This window comes from Onychomys torridus, unplaced genomic scaffold (assembly GCF_903995425.1).
Source record: "Onychomys torridus unplaced genomic scaffold, mOncTor1.1, whole genome shotgun sequence".
NCBI classification, from domain to species: domain Eukaryota; kingdom Metazoa; phylum Chordata; class Mammalia; order Rodentia; family Cricetidae; genus Onychomys; species Onychomys torridus.
The window spans coordinates 450-14,785 of NW_023413310.1; the positions used below are offsets into that span (position 1 = coordinate 450).

The 14,336-nt window shown below is 47.0% G+C and overlaps 2 protein-coding genes across 2 annotated transcripts; both read left to right on the top strand.

The window, feature by feature from the left end:
• The first annotated feature begins 2,270 nt into the window (after window positions 1-2,270).
• LOC118576248 lies at window positions 2,271-11,939 on the top strand. The gene is made up of 3 exons (XM_036176567.1): window positions 2,271-2,295; window positions 5,303-5,847; window positions 9,948-11,939. Exons 1-3 carry the CDS (start codon window positions 2,271-2,273, stop codon window positions 10,194-10,196), a joined length of 819 nt encoding a protein of 272 aa, XP_036032460.1. The 3' UTR covers window positions 10,197-11,939.
• LOC118576249 (ribonuclease H1-like) lies at window positions 8,443-9,373 on the top strand. The gene has a single exon (XM_036176570.1). It carries the CDS (start codon window positions 8,446-8,448, stop codon window positions 9,049-9,051), a length of 606 nt encoding a protein of 201 aa, XP_036032463.1. The 5' UTR covers window positions 8,443-8,445; the 3' UTR covers window positions 9,052-9,373.
• Window positions 11,940-14,336: the final 2,397 nt, after the last annotated feature.

The window sequence follows — 14,336 nt, forward strand, 5'->3', positions numbered from 1 at the left end:
AGGCATTACTCCATGAAAGAAACACTTCATTCTTGCGTGCTTTTATTCAGAAATCATTCATTGGGCGTCGACTGCATACTAGGCTCTGTGGCAGGGATACAGTGTTGGGATGGTTCCTGCTCTGAGAAAGGAGTCTAGAGAAGGATGCAGACATTGAATAGATAAATTATAAATGTAAATTGTGACTACTACTCAGAGAGAAATGAATAGAGAACTAACAAATGAATCCTGACTTAGAGTCACAGTAGGAACCATGTAGTCCTGTTGTAGCCCAGCTGTAGACCTGCGCAGTCTAGATTTAGAAACATAACAACTGTGCTATCTTGGGCAACTTGCCTATCCCCTCTGTGCCGATTTCCACATCCTGGGATGGTAGGAATAACTCTATTTGGATGAGTGTGTCTGCAAAGTGCTGAGCCCAGTGCTGCCACATAAGTATGTTCAGAGAAAATTACTCTTGAGTAGTCTGATAAGCCTCAATAATAATTCAACATTGTAACGAGGAAAGAATAAGCCAGAGAAATCTCTTATGGTTAGCCTATGCAATACTAACCTATTTTATTATGTGAATTAAGATCAAATGAGGAAAACCATTAGGAAAGTATAGAAAGGAATGGTATGTGGCACCTAGCTACAAGCTTAAATTCAACGTTAAATATTATCATTTTCCTTCAAATCTTCAATATCTATTCCCAATATTGTTTTAAGTCTTCAAAACTAAAACACCAAAGCCTCTTCTCAAAAACATCAGTTGCATAAACCTGGTCCCAAGCCCGTGCATGGGGAGGTCATAGGCCCTAGTAAGGAAACTACTAGTATTGATTTGCTAAGTGGACACGTCAAACAACCACCTTAATATTTATGCTTATACCCATAGGTTAATCTTGTTCTCAACACTGGCAGAGAAACCTCTTTCTGTAATTAATGCAGAGACTCATAATTGGTCACAGTGCTGAGCTCCACCCCAGCACCCACATAATAACCCAGACACAACAGCAGGCACCTCTAATCCCACCACTGGGGGGCTGGAGACTTGGGGCTTGCCAGGCAGCCAGTCTTGGGTGAGCTCTGGGTTCAATGAGAGACCTGGTTTGAAAAAATTCATTAGTTAATTTAAAAGGTGTGAATTGATTGAAGAGAGAAGACTGATGGAATTCCTGGCTTTCGATAGCGTGTCTTTTCAGTTACCTTTTCATGTGCTTGTTGCCTGTGAGGGAAGACAGGAGCTAGTTGATTCTTGTGTAGGTAGATAGCTAGAGAGAGAGAGTTCCTAGATTAACCCCATCAAGGCTTAGGGAACCTCCAAGAATGGGGACAAACTGATCTCCAAGGGCTTCTACTTTAAGGGTCTTACTCCCAGACGCTTGCCTCAAAGAATATACTCACTACTGAGACTTTTTTCCTCTCTGGAAGGCCACTGGGCTCTCTCCTGCTGCTAGCCACAGATAACCCACCAAGTAGGTTCAACTGGGCTAACTTCCTGCCAGCTGGCTAACTCCTCCCCATCCCAGCTGCATGGCTGGCCACTGATAACAAGGTCAGGTGGGAAGGAGAGCTTTCTTCTCCAGGAGAATTTCAAAGGACTACACCCACTCATATCTCACCCAGTCTGGTCCTTGCTGTCATTGAAAATGACCTAACCATCCCATGCTCACAATTTTGTGGCTGGCTCACCCACACCTACCCTAACAAGGTTGGCCTTATCGTGCTGCCCTGGAGAGGTGCAATCCCTTAATTCAATGAGAGAATCAAATTAGAACACACTAATAGGAGGTGGGGCCTGATTGGATGAAGTGGGTCAGTATGGGTATGTCTTTGAAAGTTATACTTGGCCTCTTGTCAATTTCCTGTTTCTTCTCTGCCAGGCGTTGGACAGTGTCCATCTCCACCTGTTCCTGTTACAATAACTGAGCCTTCACCATGGTTCCAGAATCCAATCAATAAACCGAGTGATTAGGGACTAATATCTGAAACTGAGCTAAAATAAAAATTTCCCCCTTTAAATGGTTCACACACACACACACACAATGCCAGGTATTTTGTCACAGTGATGTTAAGAAACAAAATAAGGGGTTGGGGATTTAGCTCAGTGGTAGAGCACTTGCCTAGCAAGTGCAAGGCCCTGAGTTCAATCCTCAGCTCTGGAAAAAAAAAAAAGAAAAGAAACTAAATAAACAACGAAACAAAAACTAATAGATAATGGGTGCCAGTGGTATGGGGGTCATTGTTGCCGTGATTGTGTTGGTTTTATTGGTAGCTCAGATGCAAACATGGATAGAAATGTGGACTGGCCAGGTGAGGTGGCACATACCTTTAATCCCAGCACTCAGGAGGCAGACCAGGTGGATCTCAGTGAGTTCAAGGCTACAGAGCTAGTCCAGGATGGCTCCAAAGCTACAGAGAAACCCAGTCTCGAAAAACAAAAACAAAAACAAACAAACAAACAAAAAAAGCCCATGCCTTTAATCCCAGCACTCGGGAAGCAGAGCCAGAGCCAGGCAGATCTCTGAGTTCAAGGCCAGATTGGTCTACAGAGCAAGATCCAGGACAGACGCCAAAACTACACAGAGAAACTCTGTCAGGAAAAAAAGAGACTGCTTTAAGAAATGTGGACAGTAGAGACTGTGCTCCTGAGATTTTAGAATGAATGAGGACTGTATTAGTACTTGGCCTTCACCCCACTCATGTTACATTCTTGTAAATACTTTATGCTCTGGGACTTTGAAAGAATCTGTATCTAATGATCAGACTAATTAAACTGCTTAAGGAAATTTCAACAAAAATGAATGAAAGAAAGAAAGAAAGGAAGGAAGGAAGGAAGGAAGGAAGGAAGGAGGAAGGAGGAAGGAGGAAGGAAGGAAGGACAGAAAGAAAGAAAGAAAGAAAGAAAGAAAGAAAGAAAGAAAGAAAGGAAGGAAGGAAGGAAGGAAGGTAGGAAGGAAGGAAGTGACCTAACCAGCTAAATGCATCCTGACCAGCCCAATTCAAGGAGGAAATGGAGCTAAGCTTTGCTCCACATCCTATTAAGAAGCATATGACCCAGACTCCCTGGAAGGAGGCAAAGCTCCCTCTTGGAACCCCTCCCCTATGTGTTATGCTGGGGGCTCACTCTGCTTCACTCTAGCTTTGTGTGTTGTATGTGCTTTTATGCTATCTCTACTGAGATAAATCTTATTTGTAGTAGACTGCACATATCTTGTCCTGTAGCTCTTTTTTTTCCCCAAGAGCTGAGGACCGAACCCAGGGCTCTACCACTGAGCTAAATCCCGAAGCCCGTCCTGTAACTCTTTACTTGACCAAACTCAGACTGCAGACAGAGCTAGCCCACAACTAGATTACTTACTGCCATATTACAAGTGGGGTAGGGGGAGAACAACAGAGAAAACAAAATTAAAGATCAGCAAAAGGTATCAAACAAAGTGATAAAAACCACACCTCTAACATTGTAGCTAAACAGGGTGAAACCCAGGAAGTCAGGGAAAAGACATCAGCTGAAAACTAGAGCAAGAAGCCATAATGGGAATTCCAGGAGAACAGAGCTCAGGACTGTCCAGGATTTTAAGAATCAAATGCATTCAGATTAAAGAAATGAAAGGAAACATATATACGATAAGTAAAAATAAGGCCTGCTTAAGGTACTTTTAGATAAAGCTCTACATTGTGGGAAAAGCATAAATATATTAAAAATCAACTAGACTGAGGAAAAAAAATTAGAGATACATTTTACAATTGCAAATTGCTGACTTTGCTTCTGTAAACTTGCTTGTGTTAGACACTGACCCATCCTCTCCCTGGAAATAAGTAAAAAGTTTCAGAGCCCAGCCGTCGGCCTTGGGACAAGGTCTGCAATTATAGATTAAAATAATAAGTCCCTGTTTAAAAAAATTTCTCAAAGAGGACCCAAGATAAGAACCATCTGGTGAGTCCAGCAAACTAAGTCAAATGTCAGCCAATCACAAGCCTATAACTATGCGAACTCCCCTCCAGAGTAACTGCTCCCCCTAGACCTCCCTGAGCCAACCAGTTTACGACTAATGATACAAAATTTCCCGTGTAACAAAATGATTGCTGAAATACATGATGATTTTTAAATTGGGCCAAACCCGGGGCACCTGGTATCTTATGCTAATTTTGTAATTTCTGCCTTTAAAAATGCTTGTAACCGCTGCTCTGGGCTCTCTGACTGACCAGGACAGAGAGCCCACTTGCGCCAGTGCTGAATACATTCCTCTTGCGTGTTGCATCTGCTGGTTTGGAATCTTGGTTTCTGGGGGAGCCCTCTCACAGACGAAAGTATCCCAGGGCTCTGAGGTCTTTCATTTGGGGGCTGGTCCGGGATTTGGGCGCTCCCAGACCCAAATTCCAAGGCCAGTTGGAGGTAAGACAGAGCTCTAACGTTTCATGTCTTTAATGTTTGTCGTTTTTTTTTTTTTTTTTTTTTTGTTTGTTCTATGTTTTGGGATCCAAAAGTGCCTTTACAGGACTTGTATCTGAATTTGTATTTGGGCAAGTGGGGAAGGCAGACGTGCCCAGACCCCTGGTCCCGCCCTGGAGTCCCACTCTAGGGTCATTTGGAGGGAGGAAGAGATCCGAGTGTCTCTTTGTTCTAGGGAGTTAAGGCACGGCCGGCCCCTCCCGTTTGAAGTTTCCTTCCTCATTTGTACTCACTCGGTACCACGCGGGGTCTGTCTAGTCTTGTTTGTTTCTGTTTAATGTTGATTGTCTTTATATGTCTGATGGCCTCTAGAAAAATGGGACAACGACTAACGACCCCCTTAAGCCTTACTTTAGATCACTGGAAAGTTGTTACGAACCGGACCCACAACTTGTCACTGGAGGTCCGGAAAAAGAAATGGATCGCTTTCTGTTCTTCAGAATGGCCTGCTTTTAATGTAGGATGGCCAAAGGATGGCTCTTTTAATCTCGATGTTCTCTTACAGGTGAAGGCTCGAGTTTTTCAGCCCAGCCCTCATGGACACCCTGATCAGGTCCCCTACATTGTCATTTGGGAGGATCTTGCCCGAGACCCCCCAAAGTGGATCAAGCCCTTCCTCCCCCAGCCCCTGTCGACACTCCCTGTTCCCCTCCCTACACCCTCATCTTCCCTCTATCCCCTGAAAGAATTGTCTGGGTTAAAAGCTAAGGACTCTTCCTCCTCACCTCCCCCTGTTTTATCTGATGATCAGACAGATTCACTACTGTTAGACCCCCCACCACCTTATGCCCAACCCACTCGCTGGATTAAAAAAAGAACAAAGGGGCCTCCTAGAGGGCTCCCTTTCCCCCCCTGCTCCCTCCCCAGACTCCACTGAACCGGAGGCGGGTCCCCAGGTGCTACCGCAGCCTCTGGCTCCCTCACCACCTCCCAGTAGTCGTATGCGCCTCCGCTGTGATCGGGGAGGGGACGATGAGGGGGTCTGGACAGCCCATGCTCTTCCCCTCCGGACAGTGGCCGGCCAATTTCAGTATTGGCCTTTTTCTGCTTCAGACTTATATAACTGGAAAACTCACAACCCATCCTTTTCACAAGACCCTCAGGCCCTGACAGGCTTGATTGAATCCATTCTGTTAACCCACCAGCCCACTTGGGACGATTGTCAGCAGCTCTTACAGACTCTCCTCACCACGGAGGAACGGCAGCGGGTGTTCCTAGAGGCTCGCAAAAATGTTCCAGGAGAAGATGACAGACCGACACAGTTGCCTAATGAGATCAATGAAATGTTCCCGTTAACCCGCCCTGATTGGGACTTCAACACTGCAGCTGGTAGGGAGCGGCTCCGTCTTTATCGCCAGGTTCTGTTGGCGGGTCTCAAAGGGGCTGGAAGGCGCCTCACCAATTTGGCCAAGGTACGTGCGATAATACAGGGGGCTGAGGAAACACCCACAGGATTCCTAGAGAGGTTGATAGAAGGATATCTTATGTATACGCCCTTTGACCCCTCTGCTGCAGATAGGCAATCCGATGTCATCATGTCCTTTATCGGGCAATCAGCCCCAGACATACGGACTAAGCTACAGCGGTTGGAGGGGCTTCAGGGATACACCTTACAGGATTTAGTCAAAGAAGCAGAAAAGATTTTTAATAAAAGAGAGACACAAGAAGAAAAGGAAGAAAAACTGCGTAGGGAGCAGGAGGACAGAGAGGACAAGCGAGACAAGAGGTGTACTAGGGAGCTAAGTAAAATCTTGGCCACCGTAGTGCGACAGCCAGAAGAGAGAGGAGCTAGGTTAGGTAGGGGCCTGGGAGACGAAAAGAGACCTCAACTGAGCCGCGACCAGTGTGCATATTGTAAGGAAATAGGACACTGGGCCAAGGACTGCCCTAAAAATAAAAGACAGACAAGAGGACCCCGGAAGCTGACAGAAATATTGTCCCTACAGGATGATAAAGACTAGGACAGTCAGGGCCAGGAGCCCCCCCCCGAGCCCCGGTTAACCCTTCGAGTGGGGGACCAACCAATAACCTTCCTGGTTGACACCGGTGCCCAACATTCGGTCCTAACTCAATCAAGAGGTCCCTTGAGTTCTAAGACGTCCTGGGTGCAGGGTGCCACGGGAGGAAAGCTGTACCGATGGACAACTGAGCGAAAAGTACACCTTGGGACGGGGTTGGTCACTCACTCATTCCTCCTAGTTCCAGACTGCCCCTATCCATTGTTGGGGAGAGACCTCCTCTCAAAAGTAGGAGCCCAGATTTACTTCTAAGAAAGAGGGGCCTCCGTTAGGGGACCCCAAGGACAGCCCCTCCAAGTTCTAACTCTGCACCTGGAGGATGAACATCGATTACATGAAAGCCCTCAGTCAGCCCAGATCGACCCTCAATGGTTATCAGATTTTCCCCAGGCTTGGGCGGAGACTGAAGGAATGGGACTGGCTGCAAACCAGCCCCCCGTGATCATTAGACTTAAGCCCTCGTCTACCCCGGTGATGATACGTCAGTATCCACTAAGCAGGGAAGCCAAAAATGGAATTAGGCCACATATACAAAGACTGCTACAATTGGGCATCCTAAAACCATGCCAATCCCCATGGAACACCCCCTTATTGCCAGTCAAAAAGCCTGGGATGGGGGACTATCGTCCGGTACAGGACTTAAGAGAAGTAAACAAGAGGACAGAGGACATACATCCTACAGTGCCCAATCCCTACAACTTGCTAAGTACGCTGCCCCCAAGCCACACATGGTATACAGTGCTAGATTTAAAAGATGCTTTCTTCTGCATGAGACTAAGCCCTCAGAGTCAGCCAATCTTTGCTTTTGAATGGAGAGATCCAGAATCAGGTTTTTCAGGACAGCTCACATGGGCGAGATTACCGCAAGGATTCAAAACCTCCCCGACCCTGTTTGACGAGGCTCTACATCAGGACCTGGCTGATTTCAGTGTCAGCTATCCTCAGTTCGCTCTTCTGCAGTATGTAGATGACCTGCTCCTAGCAGCCGAGACTCGAGATGACTGTCAAAAAGGTACCGGGGCCCTTTTAAAAAGGCTAGGGGAATTAGGGTATAGGGCCTCAGCTAAAAAGGCCCAAATTTGTGTCAGACAAGTGACCTACCTGGGCTATAAGCTGGAAGGAGGACAGAGGTGGCTAACAGAGGGTCGTAAACAAGCCATCACCCAGATCCCGCTGCCCACAAGTGCACGGGCCCTGAAGGAGTTCTTGGGAAGCGCTGGATTTTGTCGCTTATGGATACCAGGATTTGCTGAGCTGACAGCCCCTCTCTATCCCCTTACCAAGGCCAATGCCCCATTCCGGTGGGAAAAAGAACAACAACAGGCCTTTGATCGAATTAAAAAGGCCTTATTATCAGCTCCAGCTTTGGGCTTCCCAGATATGACCAGGCCATTCACTTTATATGTGGATGAACGACAGGGAATTGCAAAAGGAGTTTTGACCCAAAAATTAGGGCCCTGGAAAAGACCGGTGGCCTACTTTTCAAAGAAACTGGACAATGTGGCGGCCGGATTGTAGTGGATAGCCATCCCAGCATTGGCCTGGAAGTTCCAACCCCGACTGAGGCTTCGGTAATGGTCATGCCCACAAGGCGGGGCAGAGGAGGAAGCGGAAGACCAAGGATCAGGAAGAACTCACTCTCTTGGTTCCCGGACTCTGGACGCTGGAGGTAGACCGAGCAGAGTTCTCCAGAGAACAATGCCGGATTGTGCTATACCCTTGCCAGACCCTGTAACCTACCCCTTTATTTGTAAGTACCCCACAAAATAAACCTCCCTTTTAACTACGTGGAGTGGCCTTAATAATTTCACCAATACCGGATGGCCCCCATGTCTCCGTATCATTGCAGCTGTGGCCATATTGGTAAAAGACTCTGATAAGCTAACCTTGGGACAGCCCTTGACAGTGACGGCCCCCCATGCCATAGAGACAGTTATTCGCCAGCCCCCTGACCGATGGCTTTCAAATGCCCGGATCACCCATTACCAGACAATGCTATTAAATCCCGACCGGATTTGGTTCGGGGCTGCAGTCTCTCTCAACCCAGCGACTCTGCTTCCAGACTCGGACTCTCACCTCTCCATCGAACATGATTGTCACCAATTTCTGGCAGAAGTACACGGGACCCGTGAAGACTTAACTGACCAACCTCTGCCAGATGCTGAACATACCTGGTACACGGATGGGAGCAGTTTCCTGCATAACGGTGAGCGAAAGGCGGGGGCAGCAGTAGTAGATGGGACCACAGTCATCTGGGCGTCGGCCCTGGAGCCCGGAACCTCAGCACAGAGGGCCGAACTCATCGCCCTGACGCAGGCATTGACAAAGGCCCAGGGAAAAAAGGTCAACATTTACACAGACAGCCGGTATGCTTTTGCTGCCGCGCATGTCCATGGAGAGATTTATCGAAGGCGGGGCCTGTTAACTTCAGCGGGAAAAGATATTAAAAACAAAAAGGAAATCCTAGACCTCCTACAGGCCCTCTTCCTACCTAAGAAGGTGAACATCATCCATCGTCCGGGTCCCCGGGTGGGGAGGGACCCTGTAGCGGTGGGAAACAGGATGGCGGATGAAACTGCTAGGACGACAGCCTTATAAAACCAAACCTTTGCCTTAACCACATCCCAGGAAGGGCAGCCAAACAAACAGCCTCTCTTCCAGTATTCAGATCAGGACATAGAGATGGCCAAAAAGTTAAAGGCAACCTTTAACAACTTAACCGGAACTTGGGAATACAAAAATAAAACTATATTGCCCCAAAAGGATGCAAGGAGACTGGTCACTTACCTGCACAGGTGGACTCACTTGGGTTATAAAAAGCTAGAAACTCTTTTACAGAGAGAGGAACAGTTTCATTACATTCCAGATTTATCGGGCATAATTAAACAAGTTGTAGACTCTTGTATTCCCTGTGCCAAGGTCAATGCAGGCCGGTTCCAGGCACCCGCTGGAGTCAGGATGAGAGGAGAACGACCCGGCACCAACTGGGAGATCGATTTCACCGAGATCAGGCCTGGTAAATACGGAGTTAAATATCTCCTAGTCTTTATAGATACTTTCTCCGGCTGGACAGAAGCCTTCCCCACCAAACAAGAAACAGCATAAGTGGTAGTCAAGAAGATTTTAGAAGAGATCTTTCCTCGATTTGGGCTCCCTAAGGTAATAGGGTCAGATAATGGCCCTGCTTTCGTCTCTCAGGTAAGTCAGATGGTGGCCAAGCTTTTGGGGATAGATTGGAAATTACATTGCACTTACAGACCCCAAAGTTCAGGACAGGTAGAGCGAATGAACAGAACGATTAAAGAGACCCTAACCAAATTAGCCCTAGAAACTGGCACTAAACACTGGGTCCAACTCCTTCCCATGGCCCTGTTTAGAGCTAGAAACACTCCAGCGAGCCATGGACTGACTCCCTACGAAATCCTATATGGGGGACCCCCTCCTATAGCAGATTTCCTTGACCCTGCCATTGATTCCTTTGCAAATACCCAAAGTTTGCAGGTGCGGCTGCGAGCCCTACAACTCATCCAGAGACTGGTGTGGAAGCCCTTGGCCGCCATCTATACAGCTGGGAGCTCCACAGTCCCACACCCCTTCCAGATCGACTACGAAGTGTACGTGAGAAGACACCAATCCAGGACCCTCGAGCCTCGTTGGAAGGGCCCATACACTGTGCTGCTGACCACCCCCACGGCAGTAAAGGTCGATGGCATCGCTGCCTGGATCCATGCCTCCCATCTTAAGCCAGCACCCCAGCCAGGACCCGACTGGAAATTGGAAAAGACTAGTAATCCCCTTAAACTTCGAGTCCGCCGAGCTGGTATTGTTTCTCCTACTGGTACTTTTACCCTGTAACCTAAGAGCTAGCTCAGCAGCTAATCCACACTCCCCCCAACATCTGGTTTGGGAAGTCAGTTCTGCTACTGGACAGGTCGTCTGGTTAACTGAAGGCGACCACACCCCCGGAACCTGGTGGCCCACCCTAACACCTGACCTGTGCCAACTATTCATGGGGCTGGACACCTGGGATATCCCAGAACAAGAAAACCCAAACAATTTACAGTGGAGAGTAAAAATAGTCCCTCCCCCTTGATATGGGTGCTCAAACCCACAGGTCCACGCTGAACTCCATGGTTTGGAGTTCTATGTCTGTCCTAGAGATAGGAGAAATAGAAAATAAGTTCTAAAATGTGGAGGGCCTGAGTCCCTATACTGTGCCAAATGGGGATGTGAGACTACCGGGGATGCCTACTGGGGACCATCTTCCAGTCATGATTGGATTCAGGTCAAAAAGGGCTCTGCAGCAGACTGCTCAAAACAGGCTCTTTGTAACACCTTGTCCATCATCTTTACAGAACCAGGGAAACGAGTTGAAAATCTAGCCCAGTGGCAAAAAGGTCAGACTTGGGGGTTACGCCTCTACAAGGAGGGAAATGACGATGGCCTCTGGTTTAAGATTACCCTCCGCCCAAAACCCCTGTCTCATCCAATGATGATAGGACCAAACCCTGTCCTTCGTTCCCGCTCTCGGGTACCCCAAGCCCTGCCACCCAAGATTATAACCACAACCCACACCCCCGTGACTTCAAAAAACCACCCTCCCCCTCCATCAACAACCATACAGATGTCCTTGATGCCCCCCTTATACAACCTGATTAAGGGAGCCTTCTCTGCCCTTAACTCCACCAAAAGCAACCTCACTCGGTCCTGTTGGCTCTGCCTTTCTGAGGGACCCCCTTATTATGAGGGAACAGCTTACAACGGTACCTACAACAACACTGACTCATGCTCCTGGGGAAGGCAAGGTGCCAGCAAACTAACTTTATCTGAGGTATCAGGACAGGGACTATGTCTTGGTACACCACCCCCTGAAAAGAGTCAGCTCTGTGCCCGCACAGAAAAGGTTACAGCTATCACAGGCAAATACTTAGCACCCTCAGATGGGGGATGGTGGGCTTATAACACCGGTTTAACCCCTTGTATCTCACCAACGCTGATAAACCAGACTGGTTTCTGCGTTCTAGTGCATCTGTACCCTCGGGTTATATACCATGACTCCCCATCTTTTGAAGAACAGATGGAAGGCCTGACCCACCGATACAAAAGAGAACCCGTCACCATGACCTTAGCTGTCCTCATGGGACTGGGAACAGTAGCGGGCATAGCAGGGGCGGGAATGGAGACTGCTGCTTATGTGCAAGGGTATCAGCACATGGAACAGCTAAAAGCCGCTATAGCAGAGGATTTGAGGGGGCTAGAGGCTTCCATCTCTGCATTAGAAACCTCCCTCACCTCCCTGTCAGAGGTTGTGCTCCAAAATCGAAGAGGCCTAGACTTGGTTTTCATTAGAGATGGAGGATTATGTGCGACCCTAAAAGAAGAATGTTGCTTCTATGCGGACCAACACTGGGGTAGTACGTGACTCCATGGCCAAGCTTCGTAAGCGACTGGAGGAGCGAAAATGGGAAAAGGCCGCCAGAGCCAGTTGGTTTGAAAACCAGAGAGATTTCGTGTGTGTGTGGTGTGTGGTGTGTGTGTGTGTGTGTGTGTGTGTGTGAATGTGTTTGGGACAGGATTTCTCTGTATAGTTTTGGTGCCTGTTCTAGATCTCGCTCTGTAGATCATGCTGGCCTTGAACTCACAGAGATCCACCTGGCTCTGCCTCTCGAGTGCTGGGATTAAAAGCGTGTACCCTTTGTAATTTCTTAATAGAATTATGTAACCAGCATACTGGGAGCAATAGATATCCTCTAGAGATATCTGTGCCTTAATCTAGCTATCCACACTGTTGAAACAAGACACCCCAGGAAATTTGAATTCCCCTAGAATATCTCATGCTGTGAGGAAAAAGTTGAAGCCCCATGCCAGCCAGAGGAACTTATCTACCCACAGAGATGTCCCACAGTGTGATAACTTGTCAGACCATTTGGTTCAGTAATAGGCAGAACCAGGATCAATGATGGCTCAGTGTCAGACCACACCAGGTTCCAGGATTGCTTAGTTATGGGTATCATTGTCTTTCTGTTGGAACTTTACTCTCATATTAGAGCCCTGAAGATAGACCCGAAGTGAATCACGGAATCTCTTTCTAACCTCTTCCCCGTATTGCTACATTGAGTAACTCGCCCCTTTTTTCTGCTTTTAATATTACTTGTTTGTTTAAATTGACAGTTGTTAATTGTTTTTTAAGGACAGATTGGGCTAAACCTGATTTATTGAGGCTATCACAGCCCCACAGTTCTTGACTCTCAACGACTAATAACACCCACCAGTCACCCACCCCAAACCACACACACCTGGAATGCCCTCCCTCGCGGCCCTCCCCTCCCTCTCTGGTGTTCCTTCCGTCCTCTCCCTTCTTATCTTCTACCCCATAAAAGTGTGCTTAGAGTTCTTGTTGGCAACTGCATTGAAGTGAAAACCCGACTCTTTATACCTCAGGCTTTTCTACCCTTGCGGGTCAACTCTCCAAGACTTGCTTCCTAAGGGCTTTTTTTTTTTAATTATTTAAAAACCGAAATTTTTTAGGGAGTTTAAAAATATGTTCCAGTTTCTCCTATTTACTCCCCCCCCCAATAACAAATTCAGCCTTTTAAAGAAAATCAAACCCATGTTTTAAATTACAATCCTTTACCATGCTATGTTTTGCTTCTCTTTTAGACTCAAGCTTGCTTTCCATGGCTTTCTGATTATATTTGTTGTTGTTTGCCATCAATATTTTATTCTAGGCCTAACTTCCATGTCTGCAGGTTACTGTGCATCACGTGAACGTCTCTTTCATCTCTTCCTCCTGAGTCAGAGTTTTCCCTTCTGATGTAGACTCAGAAGTGCCCCACTTAGTGAGGGGCTGTTAATCATCAGTAATTTCAAACTTTCTTCAAATGCTTTTATTTCATTTTCATTCTTGAACAACGGGTTAGGGCAGCATAGAATTTTCTCAAAAAGTCTTCTACTGGCCAAAATTTTATTCCTTTGCAGGTAATCATAATGTCTGAAAGACCCCAGAGCCCTGGGATACTTTCGTCTGCGAGAGGGCTCCCCCAGAAACCAAGATTCCAAACCAGCAGATGCAACACGCAAGAGGAATGTATTCAGCACTGGCGCAAGTGGGCCCTCTGTCCTGGTCAGTCAGAGAGCCCAGAGCAGCGGTTACAAGCATTTTTAAAGGCAGAAATTACAAAATTAGCATAAGATACCAGGTGCCCCGGGTTTGGCCCAATTTAAAAATCATCATGTATTTCAGCAATCATTTTGTTACACGGGAAATTTTGTATCATTAATCGTAAACTGGTTGGCTCAGGGAGGTCTAGGGGGAGCAGTTACTCTGGAGGGGAGTTCGCATAGTTATAGGCTTGTGATTGGCTGACATTTGACTTAGTTTGCTGGACTCACCAGATGGTTCTTATCTTGGGTCCTCTTTGAGGAATTTTTTTTAAACAGGGACTTATTATTATTTTAATCTATAATTGCAGACCTTGTCCCAAGGCCGACGGCTGGGCTCTGAAACTTTTTACTTATTTCCAGGGAGAGGATGGGTCAGTGTCTAACGCAAGCAAGTTTACAGAAGCAAAGTCAGCAATTTGCAATTGTAAAATGTATCTCTAATTTTTTTCCCTCATTCCCTCCTTTTTCTTTGGACTAATTTTAATCTTAAAATTTTAGGGTGTCTGTATATTATCTTGTGGAGTGTCAGTCGTTCTTAATGCTTGGTATTGTTGGGTTAATACCATAGCCTGCGTAATGGACAGTCTTTCTCGGATAAATTGTAGCAGCCTATTAAGAATGTAGGGGCCAAAAGTGAAAAGCAGAAGTAGGATGATGATGGGCCCTGCTAACGCAGACAACAATGTGGTGAGCCAGGAGGATTTGGACACAATTTCAAG